General features: G+C 36.8%; 1 protein-coding gene across 2 annotated transcripts in view; it reads left to right on the top strand.

The window, feature by feature from the left end:
* SLC9A8 (solute carrier family 9 member A8) overlaps positions 1-24,742 on the top strand; it is a 124,374-nt gene that overhangs the window by 52,703 nt on the left and 46,929 nt on the right. For both annotated transcript variants that reach the window (XR_011972352.1, XM_072633580.1), the window contains exons 8-12: positions 4,632-4,775; positions 6,415-6,553; positions 9,120-9,225; positions 19,953-20,069; positions 24,429-24,511. Coding sequence is in view for 1 of the 2 variants with exons in the window: in XM_072633580.1 (XP_072489681.1) it covers positions 4,632-4,775; positions 6,415-6,553; positions 9,120-9,225; positions 19,953-20,069; positions 24,429-24,511 (589 nt within the window). In the remaining variant the exon portion in view is untranslated. The remainder of the gene's footprint in view (positions 1-4,631; positions 4,776-6,414; positions 6,554-9,119; positions 9,226-19,952; positions 20,070-24,428; positions 24,512-24,742) is intronic.

Here is a 24,742-nt window from a genome sequence, read left to right as displayed (position 1 = left end):
TTCAGTTTTACCACTCTACTGAAACTAGTCAGTCTCTCCAGGATAGCTAATGATCTGATTGCTAAATCTGTTGGCCTTTTCTCAGAACTCACCCTACTTAATTTTTGTGGAGCATTTGACAGTGTTACCTACCCCTTTCCTCTTAGATATTTATCTCCTTCCTTGGCTTCCATAACACTGCTCTCATGGTTATTTTACCTTGCTAGTTGCCATTCACCTTTACTTCATAAGCATCAGCGTCCCTCAAAGTCTCTGTCCTTCCTCTCTTCTCTCCTTCAACTTTCAGTAATTTAATCATCTCCCAGGGGTTCAATGATCATTTCTATGTACTATTCCAAAAACTTCAAAAAAGGCCTACTCAGTATTCCTTTTGGTCTGTCCATCCCTTACCTGAAGTGTGACCTCATTTTACCCATCAGAATCCTTAGCTTCCTTCAAAGCTCAGCTCCTGTGCCAATTATTAAGGAAAGCCTTTTCTGATCTCCCTAGTTGATAATGCTCTTTCTCACCTCAAACTCTCTTTTATTTACTTATGTGTATACCTGTTGTGTCAGGTAGTGGACAATTATTAATGTTTAGTGAATAAATAAATGAATGCGTAAGGGAAGAACTTTTGATTTTGGTTTTTGCACCCCCAACCCCTGGGGAAATTTTTCAAGTCCAACTTCTCACATATGCTGGAGATTTGACCTTGTCACTTAACCTCCTTCTGCTCTGGATAATTCTAAAAGACTGTATGTTGTAAAGCAATGACCGATCTGCCTTGGCAGAGGATTTTATCATGGGGACTTCCCTGTTCCTATGAAATCCGTGGTCTGGAACAAAACAAAAACATTCACCAAACCCTAGCACCATGCTTTGGCCAAGCAGGCCATATTTGCTGAATTGAACAGAACTGCTGCTTAAAGTGAAATGAAAACTGTGAAGAACACAGAAGAGGTGAGCTCTTTTCAGGATATATAAACAGCGTCTTCCATTTTTTTCCTTTAGACAGTGACCAAGGAAAGAATTTCTTATGAAAATATATTATAGAAATCTTGATCTAAATATCAACAAAGTCAGCCAGTAGGACATAGGAATAGACTTCTTATGCATAATAGTTTGTCTATATACTATTCATTGTAATGATTTTAACTCATAGTTTGAATTCTCTAAGTTACATTTTTAATTTACTAAATTTCTTAAGTCTATCTAATTTCAGTCCCTCTTCAGACATTGTCATCAGTTAATGGGAAGGCAATCTGGAGCGGGGGAAAGATTGCTAGTGTTAGAGTCAGGAGCCTGGCGTTCACATCTGATCTCTGTCGTCTCTCTTTGGACAAATCACTACCACTCTGATACTTAATTACCTTATGTGTGAAATGAAGCAACCTACATGGCCTCTAAGGTCCCTCTAATCTTTTCATTTGATAAAGTAAAGAGAAACCATCCACATCTTTAAATTTAAACTTTGTACTTATATAAATTTATGCATTGTCTTCTGAGGCTAAGTGAGTTGAGTTGGCTTCAGCCATGTTAATAATTCAGGCAACTCATGTCTCAGTATTATATTCTATCAGAATTATTCATTGTTCAAATATATGATCATAATGCAAACCCAGTTTGTTATATGATATATGTGAAACATATTTTGTTTTGATGATATTGAGGCAGCTAGGTGGCACAGTGGATAGAACACTAAACCTGGAGTCAGGAAGGCCTGAGTTCAAGTTCACCCTCTGACACAAAGTAGCTACGTGACCCTCAAGTCACTTAACCTTTGTTTGCCTCAGTTTCATCATCTGTTAAAATGTGGATCATGATGACAGTTGCCTCCCAGGGTTGTTGTGAGGACTAAATGAGATAATAATTGTAAAGTGCTTACAGTGCCTGGCATGTAGTAGACACTATATAAATGTTAGCTATCATTATAGCAATAATTATTATGATATATTTCACATGTAGGAAAGGTTGTTCTAAAAACTCTTACCTAAAATGAAAATAAGTCATTTGAGGAATCAGAGAACTTTTTATTTCATAAAACATTTTTAGAAATAAAAGAGAGCACCTATATTCATTCAATATATGCTCCTAACCCTTTCATCAGTTGTTTGAGTCCTTGTTGCTAATATCTATCTACAAGACAGTGGCACCTTTTTAATATGGCCTTCTCTGGGTGTGAGTTAGTTGTTTCACAAAGGAAGATTTTCAGATTCTGCTGTTATTTTATCCATTTTCTACATGTTGTTCACAAAAGTGTGGGCAGTCTTAAAATATATTATACATTTTCAGGCTTTCTTAGAGAATACTAAATGCAATCTTTTTACCTTTTCTTGATGACTTAGGATCATTTAAAAAAAAAACATAAATTACTGTACTTTGTAATAATACAATGATGCCCTCTGCACTTATTGAGGCATATCAGTCAATAAGCATTTATTAAGCACTTACTATATACCAGGCACTGATGGGTATAAAGAGCTCTTTGCTCTGTAATTGGTAACCTAGCTGTACGAGCTATCTCCTCTTTTGCTTTTAGTAACCACTTCAGGTACTAAAACTTCTTTTGAAAGTTCTTTTGAAAGTTTCTTTTCAAAACTTTCAAGCTTCTTTTTTTTTTAAAGCTCCACCTTCCCTGCTACTGTCCTAATCTGATTATTTCTGTGGGCTTAATTCTTTTTAAAACAATTCTTTTTAAAAAATTCTTTTAAAAATTCTTTTTAAAAGTTAAGGGGGGAAATGGGGAAGCTCAGTGGTTAAAAATTGTAAACCATCATCTACTTAACTTGCTTTGTGACCTGATCAGATTTTATCTTGAATTATGCTTGATTTGAAGACTTATAAGTGAAGAAAAATGCACTACATACTTTTAGAGTACCCACTCCACTTTAACTTACCTCTGCTAGGAAGATTTTCCTTTTTGCTGGGTTAAAATATCTATCTATATATATGTATATATAGATATACACACATATATACTATATACATATGTATATATGTACAGCATATCTGTACACACATCGTGTGTGTATGGGTGTGTGTGTTTGTGTGTAGAGAGAGAAATTTATATTCATTTACAACCTCTTTCTGTGTTGTTGTTTTGGTATATGGAAATGTTAATATTTGTTTTTATTTATTAAGTTCAGAACAACAAAATTAAAATGAGGGAATGAGAAGGGAAATGAGGGAAGATACCATGTCTTCATTTTTTTCTCTTCACCTTCCCCCTACTCCTTTTCTTCTAGTTCTGCTCTTGGATCAAGGAGAACAAGTCTGGTCCTTAACATACTCCAAGCTATTATGTCCACTATATGTCAAAAAATAACTGTTTCAAATGAAGTAGTAGAATTCAAGTCAAATCAACAAGCGTCTATTAAGAGTTTACTGTGTGCTAAGTACTGGGGATACCCTCAAAGCACTTACATTCTAGTGGAGGAAAACTGTACATAAAAGGAAACTGAAAAGGGGAGGGAGGAGAAAGAGATGAAGTTACCAGGCTAGGGGGTTTTGCGGAGAAAGTCCAGGAGAGATGTAGAACTCCTGCACAGGAATGATTGTGGCAGACCTGCCCCCCTCCTTAAAATGGAGGAACTAGCTAATTAGAGGGAAATCCTGCAAGAGTGTTGAGCTTTCTGAGTGAAGAGATTTCCAGGGGCATTGTAGAGACAGATGGGGAGAATTAGGAGTACTTCCTGGAGAGAACTCTGCAAGTGATTGTATATAGGGGTAAGGAAAGAGTCAAAGATGAACTCAGTGTTTTAAGTGTGGGTAACAGGAAGAATGTTTATCCTATTCACAAGAGCTTTGAGTTCTGTCAATTTTCACTGCTGCTGACCTGATTCAGGGATTTATTCACTCATAGCTGTTGTATTGAGCTTCTAAACTTGCTTGCCACCAGTCTTCATTCTCCTCTCTTAATTACAGTGCCTTTCCTCTATTAATTATTTCCTATTTGTCTTGTATATAACTTGCTCTGTTTATATTTAGTTGCATGTTGTTTCCTGCGTTAGAATATGAGCTCCTTGAGAACAGGGACTATCTTTTGCCTCTTTGCCTGTCTTCTGCTTAGCACAGTGCCTGGCACAGAGGCTCTTAATAAATGTTCATTGACTGATTCATAGGTTCCTATAAACCATGACTTTTTTGCTCTAAATCTTTCAAAAGTCCAATATTTAAGGACCCTAATTTTCTGATACCCAAACCCTTAATGTTAGGTGGGGTTGAATAATTTGCATGACAAAAGAACAAGACCTGCCTAGACTTTTCTTATTTGTGTTCATGCTATATTCTCCTTTCTACCACCCTTAACCATTTAGACTGTAGCCTTCTTGATTGTAAGGACAATGTATCTCAATGTCTAGCACAGCAGCTTGTTTATGCATACCAAATAGATGCTTGATAAATGTTTCTGGAGTCAGCCCAGAGCAGCTCCTCATTACCTGGCAGTTCTGAATCCCCAGGGCTTTCACTGTGTGTGACACTCAACAAATGCTATAAATAATGTAGCTATTCATAATATATCTTCTTTGTTACACTATCATTTGAATTTGATGGCTTGTTTTTATTTTTAGGAACACAAACTGTCATTCTTTGGGTACCGCCTGCCTGGTGAAAAGTGTTGTTACAGTCTCCCTTTCTCTTTTTCCTTACAGTTTTGCATTTGGCTCGTTGATTTCTGCTGTTGACCCAGTAGCTACTATTGCTATTTTCAATGCACTTAATGTGGATCCAGTTCTTAACATGTTAGTTTTTGGAGAAAGCATTCTCAATGATGCAGTCTCTATTGTTCTGACCAAGTAAGTTTGTATATGTGTAGGAGAAAAACTAAAGTTATTGAACTAAAAAGTTATCTGAAACCAAACAGCTAATATTTCCAAGTCATTATGTTAAATGTATAGTTGTCTTATAGGATTATTTGCTTAGTAGCACCTTGGTTTATTATTTCAGTCAACTTTAGAGTTAACAGATCCTACAAAATTTTGGAAGGTGTAAAAGATAAACCACCAGTTTCCAGTGCTACTCATGAGAAAAGTAGTCTTTTAAGTAGAATGATGAAACTTTGCTGTAGCAGTCCATAGGGTCATGTCCATTAATAAAGTTGCTTATAGGAGAAACAGAGGAGTTAGCAGGGAAAGGAAATGAATTTTGGATCATTTCAGATTTACTCCCTGAATACTAGTTTGCTCATTTTAGCTGCAGTTTTGTGTTATAAAGGAAAGAGCACTGGATTGGAAGTCGAGTCCCTAAATTTAAGGTTCTGCTTTGCCACTAACTTGCTATATGACTTAAAGGAAATCCCTTAACCTTGTTGGTCCACAGATTTTTTTTTTTTTTAATCTGCAAAATGAGGGAAGGGTGGTAGTGGGGCTGATGTTGAACTTGACCTCCAAAGTTCCCTTCCATCTCTAAGATATAGTATAGAAAATATAACATAATTTTCTTCATCTTGCTTTGTCTGGTGTATGTGGAAAGGTGAACAAAAGCAAAGATCAGGCAGTTCTTCCATTTCTTCTCCTTTTAGGAAATAGGATTCTGGGCAATTAAGACTAAATTGAAGAAGTTTCAAAGGCCTTTTGGAAGCTAAAATATAATACCAAACCATGTTTTGTTGATTGACTTGTTTCAAAGGCTCTTCCAATAAAGTTACGGTGCATTCCCCTGCCTTTGGGAGGGTGTGCTCCTTTGCTTATTTCTAAGAGGGACATTTCATAAAATATCAGTCTGGCAAGTGATCTTATTTAGCTGAGTTTTGCCATGAAATGTCAGTGGACATTTTCTGTAAGTTAGCAGTATTTGTTTCTTTTGCATTACTTTAGATTTTCAGTTCTTCAAGGGCTTTTGTATTAACCTTCATTAAATTCCTTTTAATTTTGATTTGTTACTATGAAGGTTCATTCTTTTAACTTTTGCAGCTGAATCCATTGGTTCTGTCCAGGCAAGTCCTAATTTAAGCACATTGGGGAGTGAATTTTGTTCCAGACTTGTCATTTTTTTCTTTAAGCTCAGAATCCTGATATTAAATATGGGAAAATTTTGGATCAGAAAGGGTAATAACCAATCCAGGTGAATTTGTACCATACAGGAATTCTACCCATATTAAGAAAGGAGACATGAATTCTAGTCCTGGGACTGTCTGTGTTTACTTTTTTGATCTTGGGAAGTTAGCTGCCTGGTTGAGCTTTAGTTTCCTTCCTTGTAAAGTGATAGTGTTGGACTAGACCTCTCTAATGCTACTTTTAGTTCTGACCCCCTATTTTAAAAGGACCCTTTTAGCTCTAACATGAGCTGTCTTAAAGTGCCTTCTAGCCCTGCCATTCTGTGAATCTGAAATTCTGCTTTAAAGTGTTATTAGAGATTTTTTCCCCTATTAATGCCTGGGGAAAGTACCTTTCTAATTTCTTTCTCTTTTTTTCCCCATTTCCTTTGAATTTCTAGCACAGCTGAAGGCTTGACAAGAAAAAATATGTCTGATGTCAGTGGGTGGCAGACTTTTCTACAAGCCCTTGGTTACTTCCTTAAGATGTTCTTTGGCTCAGCTGCACTCGGCACTCTAACAGGGCTAATTTCTGCACTAATATCCTTTGAAAGCAATATATTGCACAATTAGATAAATTCTTCCTCTTCATTTTCATTTCTCTAGCCATCTTTTAATGATCGCTAAGTGTGCCTTTTTTTAAAATCAAGGTTTTGTTTAAGGGATAATTTTGTTATACTTTTATTTGGTTTTAGTAATATTTAAATTAATAATTGAGATTTTTTTAAGTTTGTCACCTAAAGACAGCATGGTGTCATGAATAGAGCATTGGTTCAATGTTCAACTCTGAAGTTTCCTTGAAATGTGACTGTGGGCAAGTGCCTTTACTTTTCTGAGCCTTAATTTCCTCATCTATAAAATGGGGAAAATAACACTTGTACTACTTACAATATAGAGTTGTGAGCATCAAATGACACAATAGATGTAAAGCACTTTACAAATCACAAATTGATATAGAAAAGGTGGTATTATAGTAGTTAAAATATAATTAGGTGGCCATTTTATAAAGTAAGTAAATTCTGGTGAGATAGGATGTCTTCTAAAATCCTAATTTTTGCTAATTACATTTTAGATATAATTAATGTATCCCAGTTTTCATGTCCATGAAAAAGAAAATTAAACTTATTTGAAAATGTCAGCCCCCTCAAAAATTACCACATTGGAAATACTATCTCAATTTGGAAGTCAAAATTTTTTAAGAATTAATGTTAAAAATAAATAGTAAATATATTTTTAAAAAGAGAAATATTGTCTTCAGGCTGTGAAAATGGATTTGTGAAATAAATTACACCTAAACTGTTTTCATTAATTTGGTTTAAAACCAGTCTATAAGTCTTCTACCCAGATAAGGAAAGATGTTTGTTTACAAAAGACACTTTTTGTCCTTTTGTTGGTTTACATAAAGCCTATTATGTCTAAAATAGAATCAATTGGCAGTCCATTTCTAGGCCTACTTCATGCCATAGTGAGGCATGCTACCTCGGCCATCTTGTCAGACAGTTTGCTGTGCAGTTGGAACAAATTGTCTGTTTTGCCATGCATAACTGTCTACACTATTACTGTGAACTTGTAATTTTTCAAAAAATCTAGTGACTTTTTACGTTGTCTAAATTTATTCCAGTATTTCAAGAATTTGCTATTTTGTTGGTATGGGTAGACAATGTAGATCAGAGCTCTTCTCTGACCTGGGACCGGTAGAAGTACATGGATAAAAAGAAAGTTTTTCCAGTTTCCTGTTCTCCTTTTTTTCATACCATTTTTAATAGTTAAGTTTGCTTTAAAACTAAGTAATTGGATACCAGGAGATAGAGAAAATTCAGAGTGTGTGTATGTGTGTAAGAGAAAGACAGAGAGAGAGAGACTGAGAGGAGAAATGGAGACAGAGAGAAGTGGGGAAGGAGAGAAGAGAAAGAGATGTATATGACTATGGGCTATGGAGTATTTTGAAGTAGAAGAGCCCCATCTCCATCAGAGAAGGTTAGTTGTAGAGATTCCCCAAGAAAAAGGAGAAACAGCTGGGTACTAGGCTATGAATTATGTGAGAGAAGTACATAATATAATGGAAAGAACACTGGATTGGGGATCAGTTGACTCAGTTTCTTTATTTGTAAAGTAGAGATGATAATACCTGCCTCACTTATTTCACAGGATTTTCGCAAGTTTCAAATGAAATAATACAAATAAAACAATTTGTAAACTGTGAAGACTAAAATAAGTATGATTATCATTGCTGTTATAAAATGTTTTCAGAACAAGAGTTTATTGCCTGTTATTGTACTCTCCCTGCCAAAATCAAAAGACTATAATCATAAAACCATATAAATACTGCAGAGTTTACTTATATATCATTTGATCCATACAACCACTTTTTGAGATAGGTTGGATTGACATTATTATCCTCATTTTATAGATGAGGAAGTTTAGGCCAACTAGTATAATCCCTCGCTGAATCATGACTGTCCTCTAATTGAAGTTATTAGTGGTTATTCAGTCTCCAATTAAAGACCTGTGGAACTGAACTCTTAAAGTACTGAAATCAGTCAGGAAAAGGCCTTTGAGCTTTCAGGCTGAAACCCTGGCCCTGGGAGCTGCTGTGGCACAGGGGAGATATTCAGACTCAACAGCCTAGGAATAGTACAGGTTTCCTATAGTTCCCATGTACTGCATTGACTCTGTCATGACACTAATGATATTTCCATCTCTTATTTTAAAAAGGAGAATACTCAAAGAAGAAATATTAAACAACTTGTATGAAGTCACACAGGTAGTAGGTAACTAGCAGACCTGGAATTTGAATCCAGCCTTCAGATTCCATGTCTTGATTTCTATTATTTGAATTCAGGCTGATTTTGTGGTTCCTTTACTTGTTTTCTTTTTTAAAGAATTCAAAGATCTGAGTTTTTTATATACAGTATTCTCTATGTCCCTTTTTCTAACATTTAATTTCCTTCCAAAGTTAAATCACTGTCAGTTTGTAACCTAGGCATATTTTGAAATCTTTAATATTTAGTTATTGTTCAGAGGATAAAAACAGCAGCTTTATACCTTTTCTGAAATTGTAATACATTGTTCCTGGGCCCTTTTTCCATAACATTTGGTGCTTCAAGTGTTAAAGCATATTGATTTAAGGAAGACACCTTCCTTGGAGTTTGGAATGATGATTATCTTTGCATATCTTCCTTATGGACTTGCAGAAGGCATCTCTCTCTCAGGTAGGTTATAGAATGAATGAAAATTAAGTGATAAGATCAGTAGGATATGAGTGCTAAGTTGACTTTCCAGGGTGTTTTGGAATAGAACTATCATCCTTATAACTAAATGCTGATAATAAAATGCTTGTTCAGGGTTTGGGGCACAGTTGGAAGCTTTGCGTAAGTCTAATAAAGAAATTGAACCTGAGACCTGGAACTACATAGCTATCTAAACAGGAAAGAGATATTAGAGATCATCTGAGGTTGTGAGCTAAGGTTCAAAGAGGTTAATCGACTTGGTTATGATCATACAATCAATCAAAAATCGTTAAGTAAGCTATGTCCCTAAATAGCAGTGTGCTAAGTGATACACAGATTAACAGTGAGACCTTGCCATAATCGAGAAACTTAGTAGTGAGAGAGGGCTGGGATTCAAAGCCAGCATTTTGGACTCCAAAATTTGATCTACTAACTAACTAGTCCAGATAATTTTAGAAGTTTTAAGAATTTCAACCTGGGAAACTAGAATCTGTAACTCTATCTGTATTATTCTCTGACATTTTGCCCTTCTCATTAGTATTGGTGGCAGGTCCAACCAAATACAATTTTATCTATTAAGTACTTACTTTGACTAGAACCCTAGAAAAGACACAGTTTTTCCACCTTCATGGAGCACAGATAAAATAACACAGATATTAGCGTGTATGCATGTCAGAGAAGTGTCAAAGTGCTATATATTTTGTTTTTTGTCATTGTGTGGAGCAGTTTAGTGTTGTAGTAAAAGCACTAACTAGACTTAGAGGTCAGAGGATCTGGGCCTACATTCTGCTTGGACAGTAATCAGCTATGAGACCATGGGCAATTTACTGAAAATTTCTAGGGTTTAATTTCATCTACTTTATAGGATTGTAAGGAAAGTACAATAAAAATGTTAAGTGCCAAAAATGTATGGAAGGGTGTTTTATTATAGTTACCAGATATTTGAAATTTTTTCTCCATGATTTCTCATGGGCCCATTTAGGTAATAATGGACAGATTTCTCTTTTTCAACAACTTACTTTCTGGAGACAGATAATGTTAAGTATCTACCATGTGCAGAGCGCTGTACCTGGTGAAGCTTACTTTTAGTGTCTAATAACATACCTAGATAACATATATGATTTTATTAGTTCATTAGAAAACACAAAAAGAGTGAAGACTGATGGGATGGTCATGTGATTTCTATTTGGGCAGCTAGGTGGTACAATGGTTAGAGCACTGGGCCTAGAGTCAGAAAGACATGAGTTCAAAACCAATCTCAGACATTTATGAGCTATATTACTCTAGTCTTGTCACTTAATCTATGTTTTCCTCTGTTTCCGTATCTGTAAAATAGGACACCTACCTCTCAGGGTCATAGTGAGGATGAAATGAGATATTTATAGATATATGGCACAATGCCTGGCACATAGAAAGTGCCATATAAGTGTTAGCTATGGTTACTATTATTATCATTATTACAAAGGAAGAAAAGGCATTTAGTCACTTTAATGAAGTGAGGAACTGTTTGTAAATTTCATATTTTAACCTCATGCCAGGATGTAAAACTTCTAATATTTTTTCATTCTAGTTTATGCCCTTCTGTGTTGTCCTTCTCAGATTTTAGTGCTTAAGTAACCTGTGCTCCTCAAATGTTGAAGAACATTGAATGTCATCTTACTTATTTTTACCTCTGTTCCTCACTACCACCACCACCATCATCACCACCATCATCATCATCATCAAGTATTTATTAAACTTTTATTTTATGTGAAGTACTGTGCTAAATGCTAAAGGTACCAAAAAATTTCCTTCTGAGCAATCTTATTTTTTGCTCCTGGATGAGCATCAGCTATTTGGTGGAGAAATGCATATTAAATATATCAGTGTGGATTTTTTGATAGTGACCTCAGAGTTCATTCCTTGGCTTTTCTTCAGTCAGAATAACTATGCTTTCTAATTTCTTATGGCATTCATGGATTTGGGGACCTGTGTAATTGTAGGAATTGTAGCTCACATCTGTGCAGTAATTTGAAGTTTACAAAATAGTCTTTTCAAGAACGGCTTCATGGTACATGAACAGCTCACATGGTAAATAGTACATAAATTGTTATGTGTGAGGAAACTGAGGCTCAGTGATATGAAATGACTTGTTCATGCTCACAGAGCTAGTAAATGGCAGAACTGGAACTTAAACTCAAATCTCTTGTCTCCCATATTCAGTATACTTCCACAATCTCTAATAGAAGCAAAAAATTAAGAGGCATTTGACTTGGAGGACAGGGCCCTGGATATGGAGTTATGAAGCCCTGGGTTGCCTCAGCTAGTCAGGTCACTCCATTTTTTTGGTGCTTCAGTTTTCTCATCCATAAAAAATAAGAGAATTGAATTTAGTGGCCTTGAAAACCCTTGCCAGCTCTAAATCAATGATATAATGTTTACAAGCAGGAAATAAATCCACCAGACACTGAAATATGAAACATTAATTGCATTACAGTGGAAAAAGCATAGAACTGGCAGTCAGAAGATCTAGGTTTGGGTCTTAGTTTTAACAGTTAATAGCTTTGTAAATATGTGCAAGTCTAAACCCTCATGCATATTTTAATTACTAAATTCGGTAGCCGTTTCTCAGTTTCACCCTATTTGATAGCTCTCCAGCTTTTGAGAGTTTAAAAAATTATTTTTAACCTTTTTTTTTTTAAATTTTGAGTTCTGGGGGGGAGGAGCCAAGATGGCGAAGTAGAAAGACACACATATGTTACCTCCTAACCCATAGCCCATAAAATACCTGTAAAGAAGAACTCCCAACAAATTCTGGAGCAAGCAGAAGCCCCAGAACAATGCAGTGGAGGAGATTTCTGTTCCAGAGAGACCTGAAAAACCGACATAAAAGGTCCATCGCGCACCAGACCCGGAGCAGAGCCCAGCCCTGCCTCAGCCACGCGGCACCAAGGGGAGCAGGGGGAGCAGATCCAAGTAGGCTTCAGGGACAGAATCTCCAGCAGCCTCGCAGGTCCCTCCACCCACAGGCACCAAAGGTCAGTGAGAGGGTCTTTTCAGCTTGCCGAGAGGGGAGGGGGGTGTCTCCATAACTCAGGCCCCCTTGGGAGGTAGCAGCAGAGGCAGCAGTGGACAAGGGCTCCCAAAGCAGACAGGAGCTCAGATGCATTGAAAGTCTCCACGTAAACCCCCAGAGGGAACTGAGTTCAGTGTGGCGGCCCTGCCCCTACCCGAGCAGCTGAACTTAATCTCACACTGAATAGCAGCCCTGCCCCCCACCCAAAGCCCTGAGGCTGGGAAGCAGCATTTGAATCTCAGACCCCAAGCCCTGGCTGGGCAGATGTGGAGGCAAAGTGGGTGTGAAGAGGAAGCTCAGAAGTCGAGTCACTGGCTGGGAAAATGCCCAGAAAAGAGAAAAAAAATAAGACCATAGAAGGTTACTTTCTTGGTGAACAGATATCTCCTCCCTTCCTTTCTGATGAGGAAGAACAAGGTTTACCATCAGGGAAAGACATAGAAATCAAGGCTTCTGTATCCCAAACAGGCAAAATAAATATTCAGTGGGCTCAGGCCATGGAAGAGCTCAAAAAGGATTTTGAAAATCAAGTTAGAGAGGTGGAGGAAAAACTGGGAAGAGAAATGAGAGAGATGCAAGAAAAACATGAAAAGCAGGTCAACACCTTGCTAAAGGAGACCCAAAAAAATGCTGAAGAAAATAACACCTTGAAAAATAGGCTAACTCAATTGGCAAAAGAGATTCAAAAAGCCAATGAGGAGAAGAATGCTTTAAAAAGCAGAATTAGACAAATGGAAAAGGAGGTTCAAAAGCTCACTGAAGAAAATAGTTCTTTCAAAATGAGAATGGAACAGATGGAGGCTAATGACTTTATGAGAAACCAAGAAATCACAAAACAAAACCAAAAGAATGAAAAAATGGAAGATAATGTGAAATATCTCATTGGAAAAACAACTGACCTGGAAAATAGATCCAGGAGAGACAATTTAAAAATTATGGGACTACCTGAAAGCCATGATCAAAAAAGAGCCTAGACATCATCTTTCAAGGAATCCACCAATCACCTCCTGAAAGAGATCCAAAAAGAGAAACTCCTAGGAACATTGTGGCCAAATTCCAGAGTTCCCTGGTCAAGGAGAAAATATTGCAAGCAGCTAGAAAGAAACAATTCAAGTATTGTGGAAATACAATCAAGATAACACAAGATCTAGCAGCTTCTACATTAAGGGATCGAGGGGCGTGGAATATGATATTCCAGAAGTCAAAGGAACAGGACTAAAACCAAGAATCAGCTACCCAGCAAAACTGAGTATAATACTTCAGGGGAAAAATGGTCTTTCAATGAAATAGAGGACTTTCAAGCATTCTTGATGAAAAGACCAGAGCTGAAAAGAAAATTTGACTTTCAAACACAAGAATGAAGAGAAGCATGAAAAGGTAAACAGCAAAGAGAAGTCATAAGGGACTTACTAAAGTTGAACTGTTTACATTCCTACATGGAAAGACAATATTTGTAACTCTTGAAACTATTCAGTATCTGGGTACTGGGTGGGATTACAAACACACACACACACACACACACACACAGACAGAGCACAGAGTGAATTGAATAGGATGGGATCATATCTTAAAAAAATGAAATTAAGTGGTGAGAGAGAAATATATTGGGAAGAGAAAGGGAGAAATGGAATGGGGCAAATTATCTCTCATAGAAGAGGCAAGCAGAAGACTTTTTATTGGAGGGAAAAAGAGGGGAGGTGAGAGAAAAACATGAAGTTTACTCTCATCACATTTGACTAAAGGAAGGAATAAAAATGCACACTCATTTTGGTATGAAAACCTATCTTACAATACAGGAAGGTGGGGGACAAGGGGATAAGCAGGGTGGGGAGATGATGGAAGGGAGGGCAATGGGAGGAGGGAGCAATTTGAAGTCAACCCTCTTGGGGAGGGACAGGATCAAAAGAGAGAATAGAAGCAATGAGGGGCAGGATAGGATGGAGGGAAATATAGTTAGTCTTACACAACACGACTGTTATGGAAGTCATTTGCAAAACTACACAGATATGGCTTATATTGAATTGCTTGCCTTCCCAAAGGGAATGGGTAGGGAGAGAGGGATGAAGAGAAGTTGGAACTCAAAGTTTTAGGAACAACTGTTGAGGACTGTTCTTGCTACTAGGAAATAAGAAATACAAGCAATGGGGTATAGAAAGTTACCTGGCCCTACAGGACAAAAGAGAAGATGGGGACAAGGGAAGGGAGGGATGATAGAAAGGGCAGATTGGTGATAGGGGCAATTAGAATGCTTGGTGTTTTGGGGTGGGGGGAGGGGAGAAATGGGGAGGAAATTTGGAACCCAAAATTTTGTGAAAATGAATGTTAAAAGTTAAATAAATTAATTAAAAAAAAAATTTTGAGTTCCAAATTCTTTCTATCCCTTGAACCCCTCCTCCATCCACTGAGAAGGTAAGCATTATATCAATTATACATATAAAAGTATGCAAAACATTCCATGCTAGCCATGTCATTCCCCTTCTCCCCCCAGAAAAGCAAGAAAGTAAAGAAAATGAGAAAATTTTACTTCAGTTTGCACTTAGAGTTTATCAGTTTTCTCTCTGGAGGTATATAGCATTCTTTCTTCCTTCACAATCAAGGTTAAGTGACTTGCTCATGATCACACAGCTACTTAGTACCTGAGGTCACATTTGAACTCAGGTCCTCCTGACTCCAGGGCTGATGCTCTATCCACTGTACTACCTAGCTGCTTCCCAGAGAGTATATTTCATCTTGAATCCTTCATAATTGTCTTAGATCATTGTATTGATCAGAATTGATAAGTCTTTCATGGTTTATCACCATACAATATTGCTGTTACTGTGTACAGTGATCTCCTGGTTCTGCTCACTTAATTTTGTATGTTTGTGTAAGTCTTCTTAGGTTTTTCTGAAGTCTGTGTGCTCATCATTTCTTACAGCACAATAGTTCCATCACAATCATATACCATAACTTGTTCAGCCATTCCCCAATTGATGGGCATCTCCTTAATTTAAATTCTTTACCACCACAAAAGGAGCTTCTAGAAATGTTTTTTTTTACATGTGGGTTCTTTTCGTTTTTCTTTGATCTCTAGGCTATAGACCTAGTAATAGTATTGCTGGGTCAAAGGGTTTGGGCTTTGTTCTCAATTATTCTCCAAAATAATTGGACCATTTCAGTACTCCACCAACAGTTCATTATTTTTCCACATTCTCTTCTGCATTTGTAATTTCTAATCAGAGTGAGTTGGTACCTCAGAATTGTTTTAATTTGCATTTCTCTAATCAATAGTAATTTGTTTACCTTGAATACTATTTTTTTTTCAAATTATATGTATAAATTATAAAATCATGCAAAACATTTCCATATTTGGTCATGGCATGAAAGAAAACATATATATAATCTTAAGGTTTTCAGAGTGCTTTATGTGTATTATATTATTTCATCCTCAATAATCTTGGGAGATAGGCACTATAATTATCCTCTTTCTATAGATGAAGAAACTGAGACTAAGAGATTAAATGATTTGCCCAGATACTAACTGGGCACCATTAGCGTTTGAGGCAAAATTTGAACTCAGGTCTTACTGACTCAGAACCCAACACTGTTCTCTGCCCAAAGAAAGGGGAAAAAATTTTCTGTCCTTAAAAAGCTTACATTATCTAATGGGGAGATAACATGCATACGTATAAATGTATAAGTAATATGTACAAAATGAATAAAAAGGGTTATTTGAGGGCATCTAGAGGGATCAGGAAGAGACTTCACGTAGAACATAACACTGGAGCAGTCTTGAAGAAAACCACAGATTCCAAGACATGTAGGTGAAAAGGGCATGCATTCTAGGTATGGAAGATATCCACTAAAAATGCACAGTGACAGATGGAATGCTATGTGTTGCCTGTATGGCTAGACCATATACTTCATGTAGAAGCATAGTGTGTAAGAAGACTGGAAAAGTTGAAAGGGTCCAGATTGTGAAGAGCTTTGATATCATACAGAGAAAGTGATAATTGATCCTTAAGGCAACAGGGAGCCATTAGAATTTGATGAGGTGGGCAGAGCAGGTAACATGATCAGGCCTATGATTCTGAAAAATTATTTTGGTGGCTATGTGGAAAGGGGATTGCATTATGGAGAGAGAGGCTTGGGGCAGAAAGATGAAATAGGAGGCAGTTGCAGTAGTCTAGGCAAGAAGTAATCAGGGCATGAACCTCACTCACTAGGTTCACCAATGAGGCTAGGGTAGTAGTTGTATTAATCAACAAGAGGAGCTTATAGAAGAGATGTTAGGGAAATAAGAGTCACAAGATTTGGTAATTGCTTGGATATATGGGGTGAGTGAGAGTGAATACTCAAGGTTGACTGAGATATGAACCAGCCTAGGTGACTGAGAGGTTGTTGGTGTCCTCAACAGTAAAAGGAAAGTACAGGAGAGAAAAAAATAATAAATTCAATTTTGGACATATCCCTCAAGGATATCTAATAGGCTGTTGGTGATATGATTCTGGATCTCAAAAGAGACTAGGACTGTGTATATAAAACCTTAATAGTTCTATGAATCAGTGATTGTAAGAATGTGAATGTTCTCTCTGCCAGATCACTATCAATCCATAATGTTCTTTATGTATAATTCTAGTCTATGTTTTGCTGTAAATCTTGCATAGAGTATCCACTGAACATGGTAGAGTATTTCCTCTGTGTTTTTTTTTAATAGTACAATAGAATACTAATTTTGTATTCAGGCCATTCCTCTATTATTATTCCTTACCCTCCCTTCATAACCATACCATCTCCTTTTCTGCTCATATATGTTTTTGATAATATCATCAAAGACATATCCTGGCAGCTTAGTAGAAAATTTTCTATATTGGAGGTAGCATGGTATAGTAGCAAGAGAACTGCCTGAAGTCAAAGGATCTTAGTTCAAAGCCCAGCTCTGAGTTCTCAACTTGGCATTCACTGCTGCATTTTGTACCTCCCTAACTGATTCACTATTCCATTTACCAGAATGGAATTTCCAAACCTTTTCATCCACCCTAAAAGATTAAAATCTTCCCTGCTTCTCCTACCCTTGTTCTCTCAAGAGAAACTTGCTTTATATTAAACTGAAAAAATTGAAGTCATTTGCCAAGGACTCTTTTCCTTCTATACTATATCATTTGATGACTTCACCGTTTCTCATTGATTCATTTATCACCTCTATGCATTTGATTCTCAGATCTGTTTAGATAGCCCTATTGTTTTTTTAACCTCTAGTCCTATATGTAGAACTAGATATCCTGTATAGACATCCTAAACTCACTAAAACTGAACTCATTATTTTTCCCCCACACTCTCTCATCCTCTATAACCAGTCTGTTGTCAGGTCTTGTTGATTCTTCCATGGCAACATCTTTTTTTACCCAGGGATGTGCTGGAACCAGTGGTAACCAGTGTTTAAATTTTCACCCCAGAAATGCAATCAGGGCTTTATGGTTGATTGCCTAGACTTAAGAAAGTATTAAAAATGAAGATTGAACTTAAACATTTATGTAATAAATTTTACCCCCTCCCCAGAACCATTGTTAAACATTTTTCAGCACACCTCTGTATTGCTGTAAAACATTACCTGAGCTCAGTAGGAGTGCTGCAAAAGACTCAGGGAATGAAGTCATCACCAGACTGGAGGCCTAGAGACTAGAGGCTATTAATGATAATAATAACTAGAACTTTAACAGTACTTTAAGGTTTGCAAAGTACTTTATATCCAGTATCTCATTTGAGCTTCACAATACCCCTTTGTATACAACACTTTCTGTCCTCTAACACTGCCGCTACCCTATTGCAGGCCTTCTTCACTTCACTTCTGGACCGTTGTGGTAAGTTTCTAGTTGGTCTGCCTGCTTCAGATTTCTCCCTACTTCAGTCCATCTTTCTGGCAAAATGATACTCCTAATGCACAGGTCTGACTGTGTCATCCCTGATTAAGTGAACACCAGTGAATCACTTTTACCTCCTGGATCAAATAAAAAATCATGTGTTTGACTTTTGAAGTTCTTTGTAACTAGGCCCTTTCCTGTTTTTTCAGACTCTTTCTACTTTACTCCCCTCCATATACTTTACAATTCATTGACACCATGCTGTTCCTCCCACAAGACACTCTGACTTCAGACTCTAGGCATTTTCACAGGCTGTCCCTCATGCCTAGAATTTTCCCTCCTGGCTTCCTTCAAGTTTCATCTTAAATCTCATCTTCTGCAAAAAGCCTTTCTCAATCCCCTTTCCCAATGCCTTCCCTCTAAGATTATTTCCAATTTATCCATTATGTATATTGTTTGTGCATAGTCATTTGCATGTTGCCTCTCCCAAGAGACTGTTTTTGCCTCTCTTTGTATACTCCAGTGATTAGCACAATGCCTGGCTCATAGTAAGCACTATATAAATGTTTATCATTATTATGTTGTTGTTGTTATTAGAGGCTGCATAAATGCTTGTTGGTTTGACTTGACTCAGATAATTACTATCCATGTGATTTTGGGAAAGTGACTTAATTTTTCTGGGTCTCAGTTTCCTCATTTGTAAAATATTAAAGTTAGCACTTTCTCTTCTCATCTGTAAAATGAACTGGATAAGGAAATGGCAAACCAGTCCAATATCTTTGACAGGAAAACAGCAAATGAAATTATGAAGAGTCAGAGACGGCTGAAAAACAACTGAACTACCAACATCAGCCCAAATGGCTCCTAACGTTTCTTCAGGCTCTAGAACAAAGATTCTCTGATCCTCTGCTATAAATTCCCATTAGGATATTAGAAAATTTTATGATGTTCCTTTTCTGAATTTTGCTATACAAGACAACTATGATCAGCTAATTCATTTCTGCCTAATAGAACTGAATGATAACTAGTGTTTATGTAGTGCCGTAAATTTTAGAAAGCACTGTATATGTATATGTACATATATACAATGTACATATATAATCTCATTTTATTCTTATAACAGTCTGAGGTTCTAATATTATCTTTATTTTACACATGAGAAATCTGAGGTAGATAGAGGTTAAATGACTTATCCAGCTGGTGTCTGAGACAAAATTTGAACTTAAGTCTTCCTGACTAGTGCTTCATCAATTGTACTACCTAGCTGCCAGGATAGAATAGAAAATAATCTGAAGCTGTGATGTGAGGTTTTAGGAAGAATATTCTGGTAATAAGAGTTGTTGTATGCTAGAATTAAGTTTGTGGGATCTCTTTTGACTGTCTTCAGAAACAATATTTATTCTCCTCTCTATCCATCTTCTACCTATCTATCATTTAAAGCCCTGATCAAATACCATCTCTTCCACAAACCTTCCATGTCTGAAGAACTCTGATAGTACTTCATATATTGTGTTTTGTGTTAACAGTTATTATTGTTGTCTTACTTCCTTGTTACTATTCTTGTCTTACTACCCTGTTATATTACCTAGTGTTATAGGAACCAGCTAAACACCTATTTCTGGAATTAATTATCTGGTTGGTGGGAATTAATTAATTTCTTTACCCTCTATTTTTCGCACAAATTGTAATTTCCTGAAGACGGGTACCTGAGTGATATTCATCTCTGTGTATAGCATCCAATAAATGGTTGTTAAACCCATTGAATGATTGTTATCCTCATTTACTAGGTTCTGTTCCTGGTTGTTTCTCTGTAGGTATCATGGCCATCCTGTTCTCTGGTATTGTGATGTCTCATTATACACACCATAACCTTTCCCCAGTTACACAGATCCTAATGCAGCAAACCCTACGAACTGTTGCCTTCATGTGTGGTAAGTTGCATATTTGTAGTGTGGATATAGTCATTAAAGTGCTAGTTCTTTGGGGCAGTTACTTTATGATCTATCAGTCCTTCAGCAGGCATTTATTAAACCCCTACTAAATGCCAGTCACTGCTACGTGCCAGGAGTACTGTCAAGGTGTTTATGTTGTAATGGGAATATACCTATACATATATGTATATATGGATGTATATATATGTATTCACACAAATATACACAGAATAAGCATGGAGTAATTAAATACAAGGTAGTTTGAGAGGGAAGGCACTGGCAGTTGGGGGGAATCAGTAAAGGCTTCATCTAGAAGGTAAGACTTGAACTCTTGAAGGAAGAGAGTAATTTTTTTGCGGTAGAGGTGATAATAGAGTGTATTAAAGAAATGAAAGGTGGTTACTATAAAGGCATGGAGAAGTGAGATGGAGTGACATGTATAAAGTAGGAAAAAGAAGGACAGTTTGGCTGGTTCCCAGAGTGTGGGAGAGGAAATAATGTCCAGTGAGGCAGGGAAGAGAGTCTGGAGCCAGGTTGTAAAGGACTTAAAAGCTAAACAGCGATGTTTATGTTTTAACCTAGAGGCAATAGGAGTGGGGGAACTCCACCAGAGGTTTCCTTAAACTCAGATCCTTTCTTATGCTCAGATGTGCTGATGACACTCCCCTACTCAAGAACAGGAAAAATCATTTTGACCTCAGTGGTTTGGTTGGACTTCTGTGGGGAGAGATTTGAGGGAGGAAAGCTAATCAGGATGTTGTAAAAGTCCAGCTAAGAGAAGATAAAGGCTTGAACTAAAGCAGTAGCTGTATTTGCAAGAGATACAGAGGTAGAAATGACAAGATTTGGCAATTGATTGAATATGTGGTATGAAGGGGAATAATAGTTGAGGATGATGCCTATGTTTTAAACCTGGGAAGAAGGGAAGGTTTGGGTGGAAAGATAATGAGTTCAATTCTGGATATGTTTAACTTGAGATGTCTCCGGGACATCCAGTTTGAAATGTCCAATAGGCAATTAGTAGTACAGGACAGAAACTCAAGAGAAACTGGGGTTGGATATATAGAAGTTAGTGTCATTGGCAGAGACATGATAATTAAATCTCTTGGAGTTGATAAGGTCACAAAGAGATAGAGTACAGAAAGCACAGTAGGGAGTATAGGACAGAATTTTGAGATAAAGCCAAGTAGTTTGTATTATATGGATAATGAGCCAGGAAAGGAGATAGAGAAGGTGAAAACAGGTAGGACGTAGAGGAGACAGAGACACACACAGAGAGAGAATAAATGTATCTAGGAGGAGAGGGTGATCAGAAGTGTTGAACACAGCACAGATAGGTCAAAAAGGACTTAGAAAAGTTCATCAAATTTATCAGTGAAGAAAATCTTGAAAATCTTCTGTAGTCTTGGAGGAAGCAGTTTCAGTTGAGTAATGAGGTAAGAAGCCAGATTGCAAGAGTTGAGGAGTGAGAGGAGAGGAAGTTGTGACAGCAAGGGTAGACAACTTCATATAGGCATTTGTCCAAGAAAGGAACAAGAGATATAGGATGATAACCTACATCACGGTAATATCTAGTGAAGATTTTTTAAGGATAGAAAAGATTTAGCCATGTTTAAAGGCAATAGGGAAGGAATTAACAGAAAGGGAGAGGTTGAAATTTTGAGAGGGAGAGGATGATTGAGGTTGAAATCTGCTGGAAGAGACAGGAGGGAATGAGATCAAGTGCACATGTAGAGGAGGTGGTCTTAGCAAGGAGAAGAACCACTTCTTTGTCAGTCCAGGAAAAAGGAAAAAGCGGAGATGATGTCAAGGAGTTTTGAGATGAAGAAAAAGGAAAAGAGAGGGTTCAAATTGCCTCAGTTTTCTCAGTAAAACTGAGGAGATAGAGGGATGTATGGGGGTCTTGAAAAGGGGAGAGTAGTTTCTGTAGGAAGTGAGATAGAAGGAATAAAAGACTGCCTTGTTGTAGTGAGAGCTCAGTTGACACTGGATAGCATGAATTTAAAATGTGCCTACTTAGCACAATTGTGAGTTTTCCTCCAGCTGTAGTCCATGAGTAAGAATAGAGGAGGATGGTGGAAGTACTCTGGAGCTGATGTTTGGCAATCAATGAGCAAGAACAGGACAGGGGTAAAATTAAAATGTCTGACAATAGAGTCTAGATTGGATAGGGAAAACAGTGAAATCAGAGCTATGGAAGGGAAGAGAAAAGAATAAACATTTAAGTGCCTACTTTGTACCAGGCATTGTGCTAGAAGCTTTTACAAATATTACTTCATTGATTCCTCACAGCCTTGGGAGGTAAATGCTATTATTATTCCCATTTTATAGTTGAGGAAACTGAAGCAGATAGAGGGGTAAGTGACTTGCCCAGGGTCAAACAGCTAATAAATATTTGAGGCCTGATTTGAACTCAGGTCTTCCAGACCTGTAGACTATTACTTTGTTACCTAACTATCTTGAGAATGGCCAGAGAAAATGCTTCTGGGGAGGAAAGATTACAATTCCTGATGAAGACAAAGATAGGTTTAAGATGGATGAGGAATAGGGACAGATGAAATGATAAGAGATTGTGGTCAGATACAGAAAGGTCAGAGTTTCTAAGGAACATTTGTGGGTAAAGGTGACATGAAATACATGACCATCCTTATGTAAGGCTAAAGGTAGAGTGAAGGAATAAGTTATGTTATTTAAGAGGTCTAAGGAACTTCAGGTAGTTAGCGTGAAGACTGAAGTCTCTTAGCATAAGGACAGAAAGTAGAAAGGAAGGGAAGATGGTGTTTAACATGAGAAAGGAGGAAGAATGACCTGGGTATTAGTATATAGCACAGTCACCATGACTTGAATTGGATCACTACTGACTGTATTGATTGGAAGAGAATTGAATGAAATTAACCTACTATCTAAAAAAAGTTGTAATGAATGTTTTTTATAATAAGAGCAGTTCTTTTTAAAATCTAAAATCGAGAATCATTATTAATACTCAACTTGTGTGTTACATGAGAGGTATACATCAGAGGTATATTTGTGAGAATCCTATTTTGAGTCAGGTTTACCAGTGTGACTTTCTTCATAACATTTGGAGTCTTAGGAAGCCCACATTAGCTCAGGGCATAATTACACTTTTTGTGCCCCCATTTACATGTAGGAGAACAAAAATATCTTACCAATTACTCTCAATTTTAATTCAATGAATAACAGTTTTCAATAAAATAGTTTCTGAGCATAAGGACCTGAGCCTTTAAGTGGAACTACCGTCGGTAATAATAGAGAAATAAGCAAAGTTATGTTCGTACCATATAATTTTGTGTTTGACTCTTAAATTGTTTAATTGCTCTTTTTGAATACCTAGTTAATTCATTTCTAGACTTAAGGTAACATTAGGAATAAATATGTTAGAACTCTGAAAGTTATTTTTCTTAAATTAAAAGACGTTCAACTAATTTCACCTTAAAAGTAAAAAGTAATTGGTCTCTTTTGCCAGTAGAATGAAGCCAACGGTTGTAAATGTAGCCATTTATGTTAGTACTGTTGAATTTGGACATACATTATCTTCTTTAGTCTAGAATTCCTTAAGTTTGCACTGTTACCTGTATATATGTTATGGGTTGTACCTGTAACCTTGGGCCTGGACTTTTGTCACTGTGTTGCATTTAAGGGCCTTCCTAATCACAATGTTCAGTAAGCTGACAAATTCGTAGATATAGTCATTGTTTTTTCTGGGTTTTATATAGTGCCGGTTTTTTATGCACATTTAGACAATACATCAAGTTAGAATATTCTAGATGATAAATACATTCTTCTTTTGTCTGTGTGTTTAGTAGATTGGAGTTCGAGTTGGTGAAGAAAGGCATGACAGACACTTAAGCAAATAATTATCTAAGATATTGACTGCAATCTCTATTAAAATTCTCCTTCAAGGTCTCAATGTAAAATTGAGGGAGACTGGTTTAGCAAAGACTGTGTCAGTGGATTGCAAGCTCTAGCAGGAACGATCTAGGTGGGAAGCTTCTTATTATAAGGCTAACAGTGGTCAATGTATCTAGTTTTGAAGGCCAGCCTAATCATGTTCAGAGAAAGGCTTCACTAATTGACCATAGCAATTCAGTAAACCAATTAAAAAGGTCCTTTTTGGGGGGAGAATGGGAAAAAGAATTGCACTCTGAATCTGTGGAAGTAATATCCAGGCTGATAAAATCACAGAAATCATCACAGAGTGAAGTAAGGAAGAACATGCTCAGTGATAAACTTGTTGGATTTTTTTCTACTTAGAGGTCATTATGTTCAGTGGCTTAACTATTTAACACTGTTTAGAAAAAGTTAGTTGGAGTTGAATAAATTTTTGTTTGTTTATTTCAGAGACATGTGTGTTCGCATTTCTTGGCCTGTCTATTTTTAGTTTTCCTCACAAGTTTGAAATTTCTTTTGTCATCTGGTGCATAGTAAGTATTTTTCCTTGCTTTTTCTTTTTAGACTTATTGGTTACAAGTAAAGAAGTATATACTCTTGTTTTATGTAGCTGCTTGCCATTTTTCTTTTAAAAGAAAAAAATCCTTTAAGGATGTTTGGGTGTTCTGGACTACTTACAAACAGGCAAATAGAAGTCATTTAGTAAGAAAAGTCTAGACTCCTCTTCTAGCATACAATCATCAAATAATAACACTTCACATTTC

This window comes from Notamacropus eugenii, chromosome 1 (assembly GCF_028372415.1).
Source record: "Notamacropus eugenii isolate mMacEug1 chromosome 1, mMacEug1.pri_v2, whole genome shotgun sequence".
Classification (NCBI taxonomy): domain Eukaryota; kingdom Metazoa; phylum Chordata; class Mammalia; order Diprotodontia; family Macropodidae; genus Notamacropus; species Notamacropus eugenii.
This window is presented reverse-complemented; position numbering and strand designations above follow the sequence as displayed.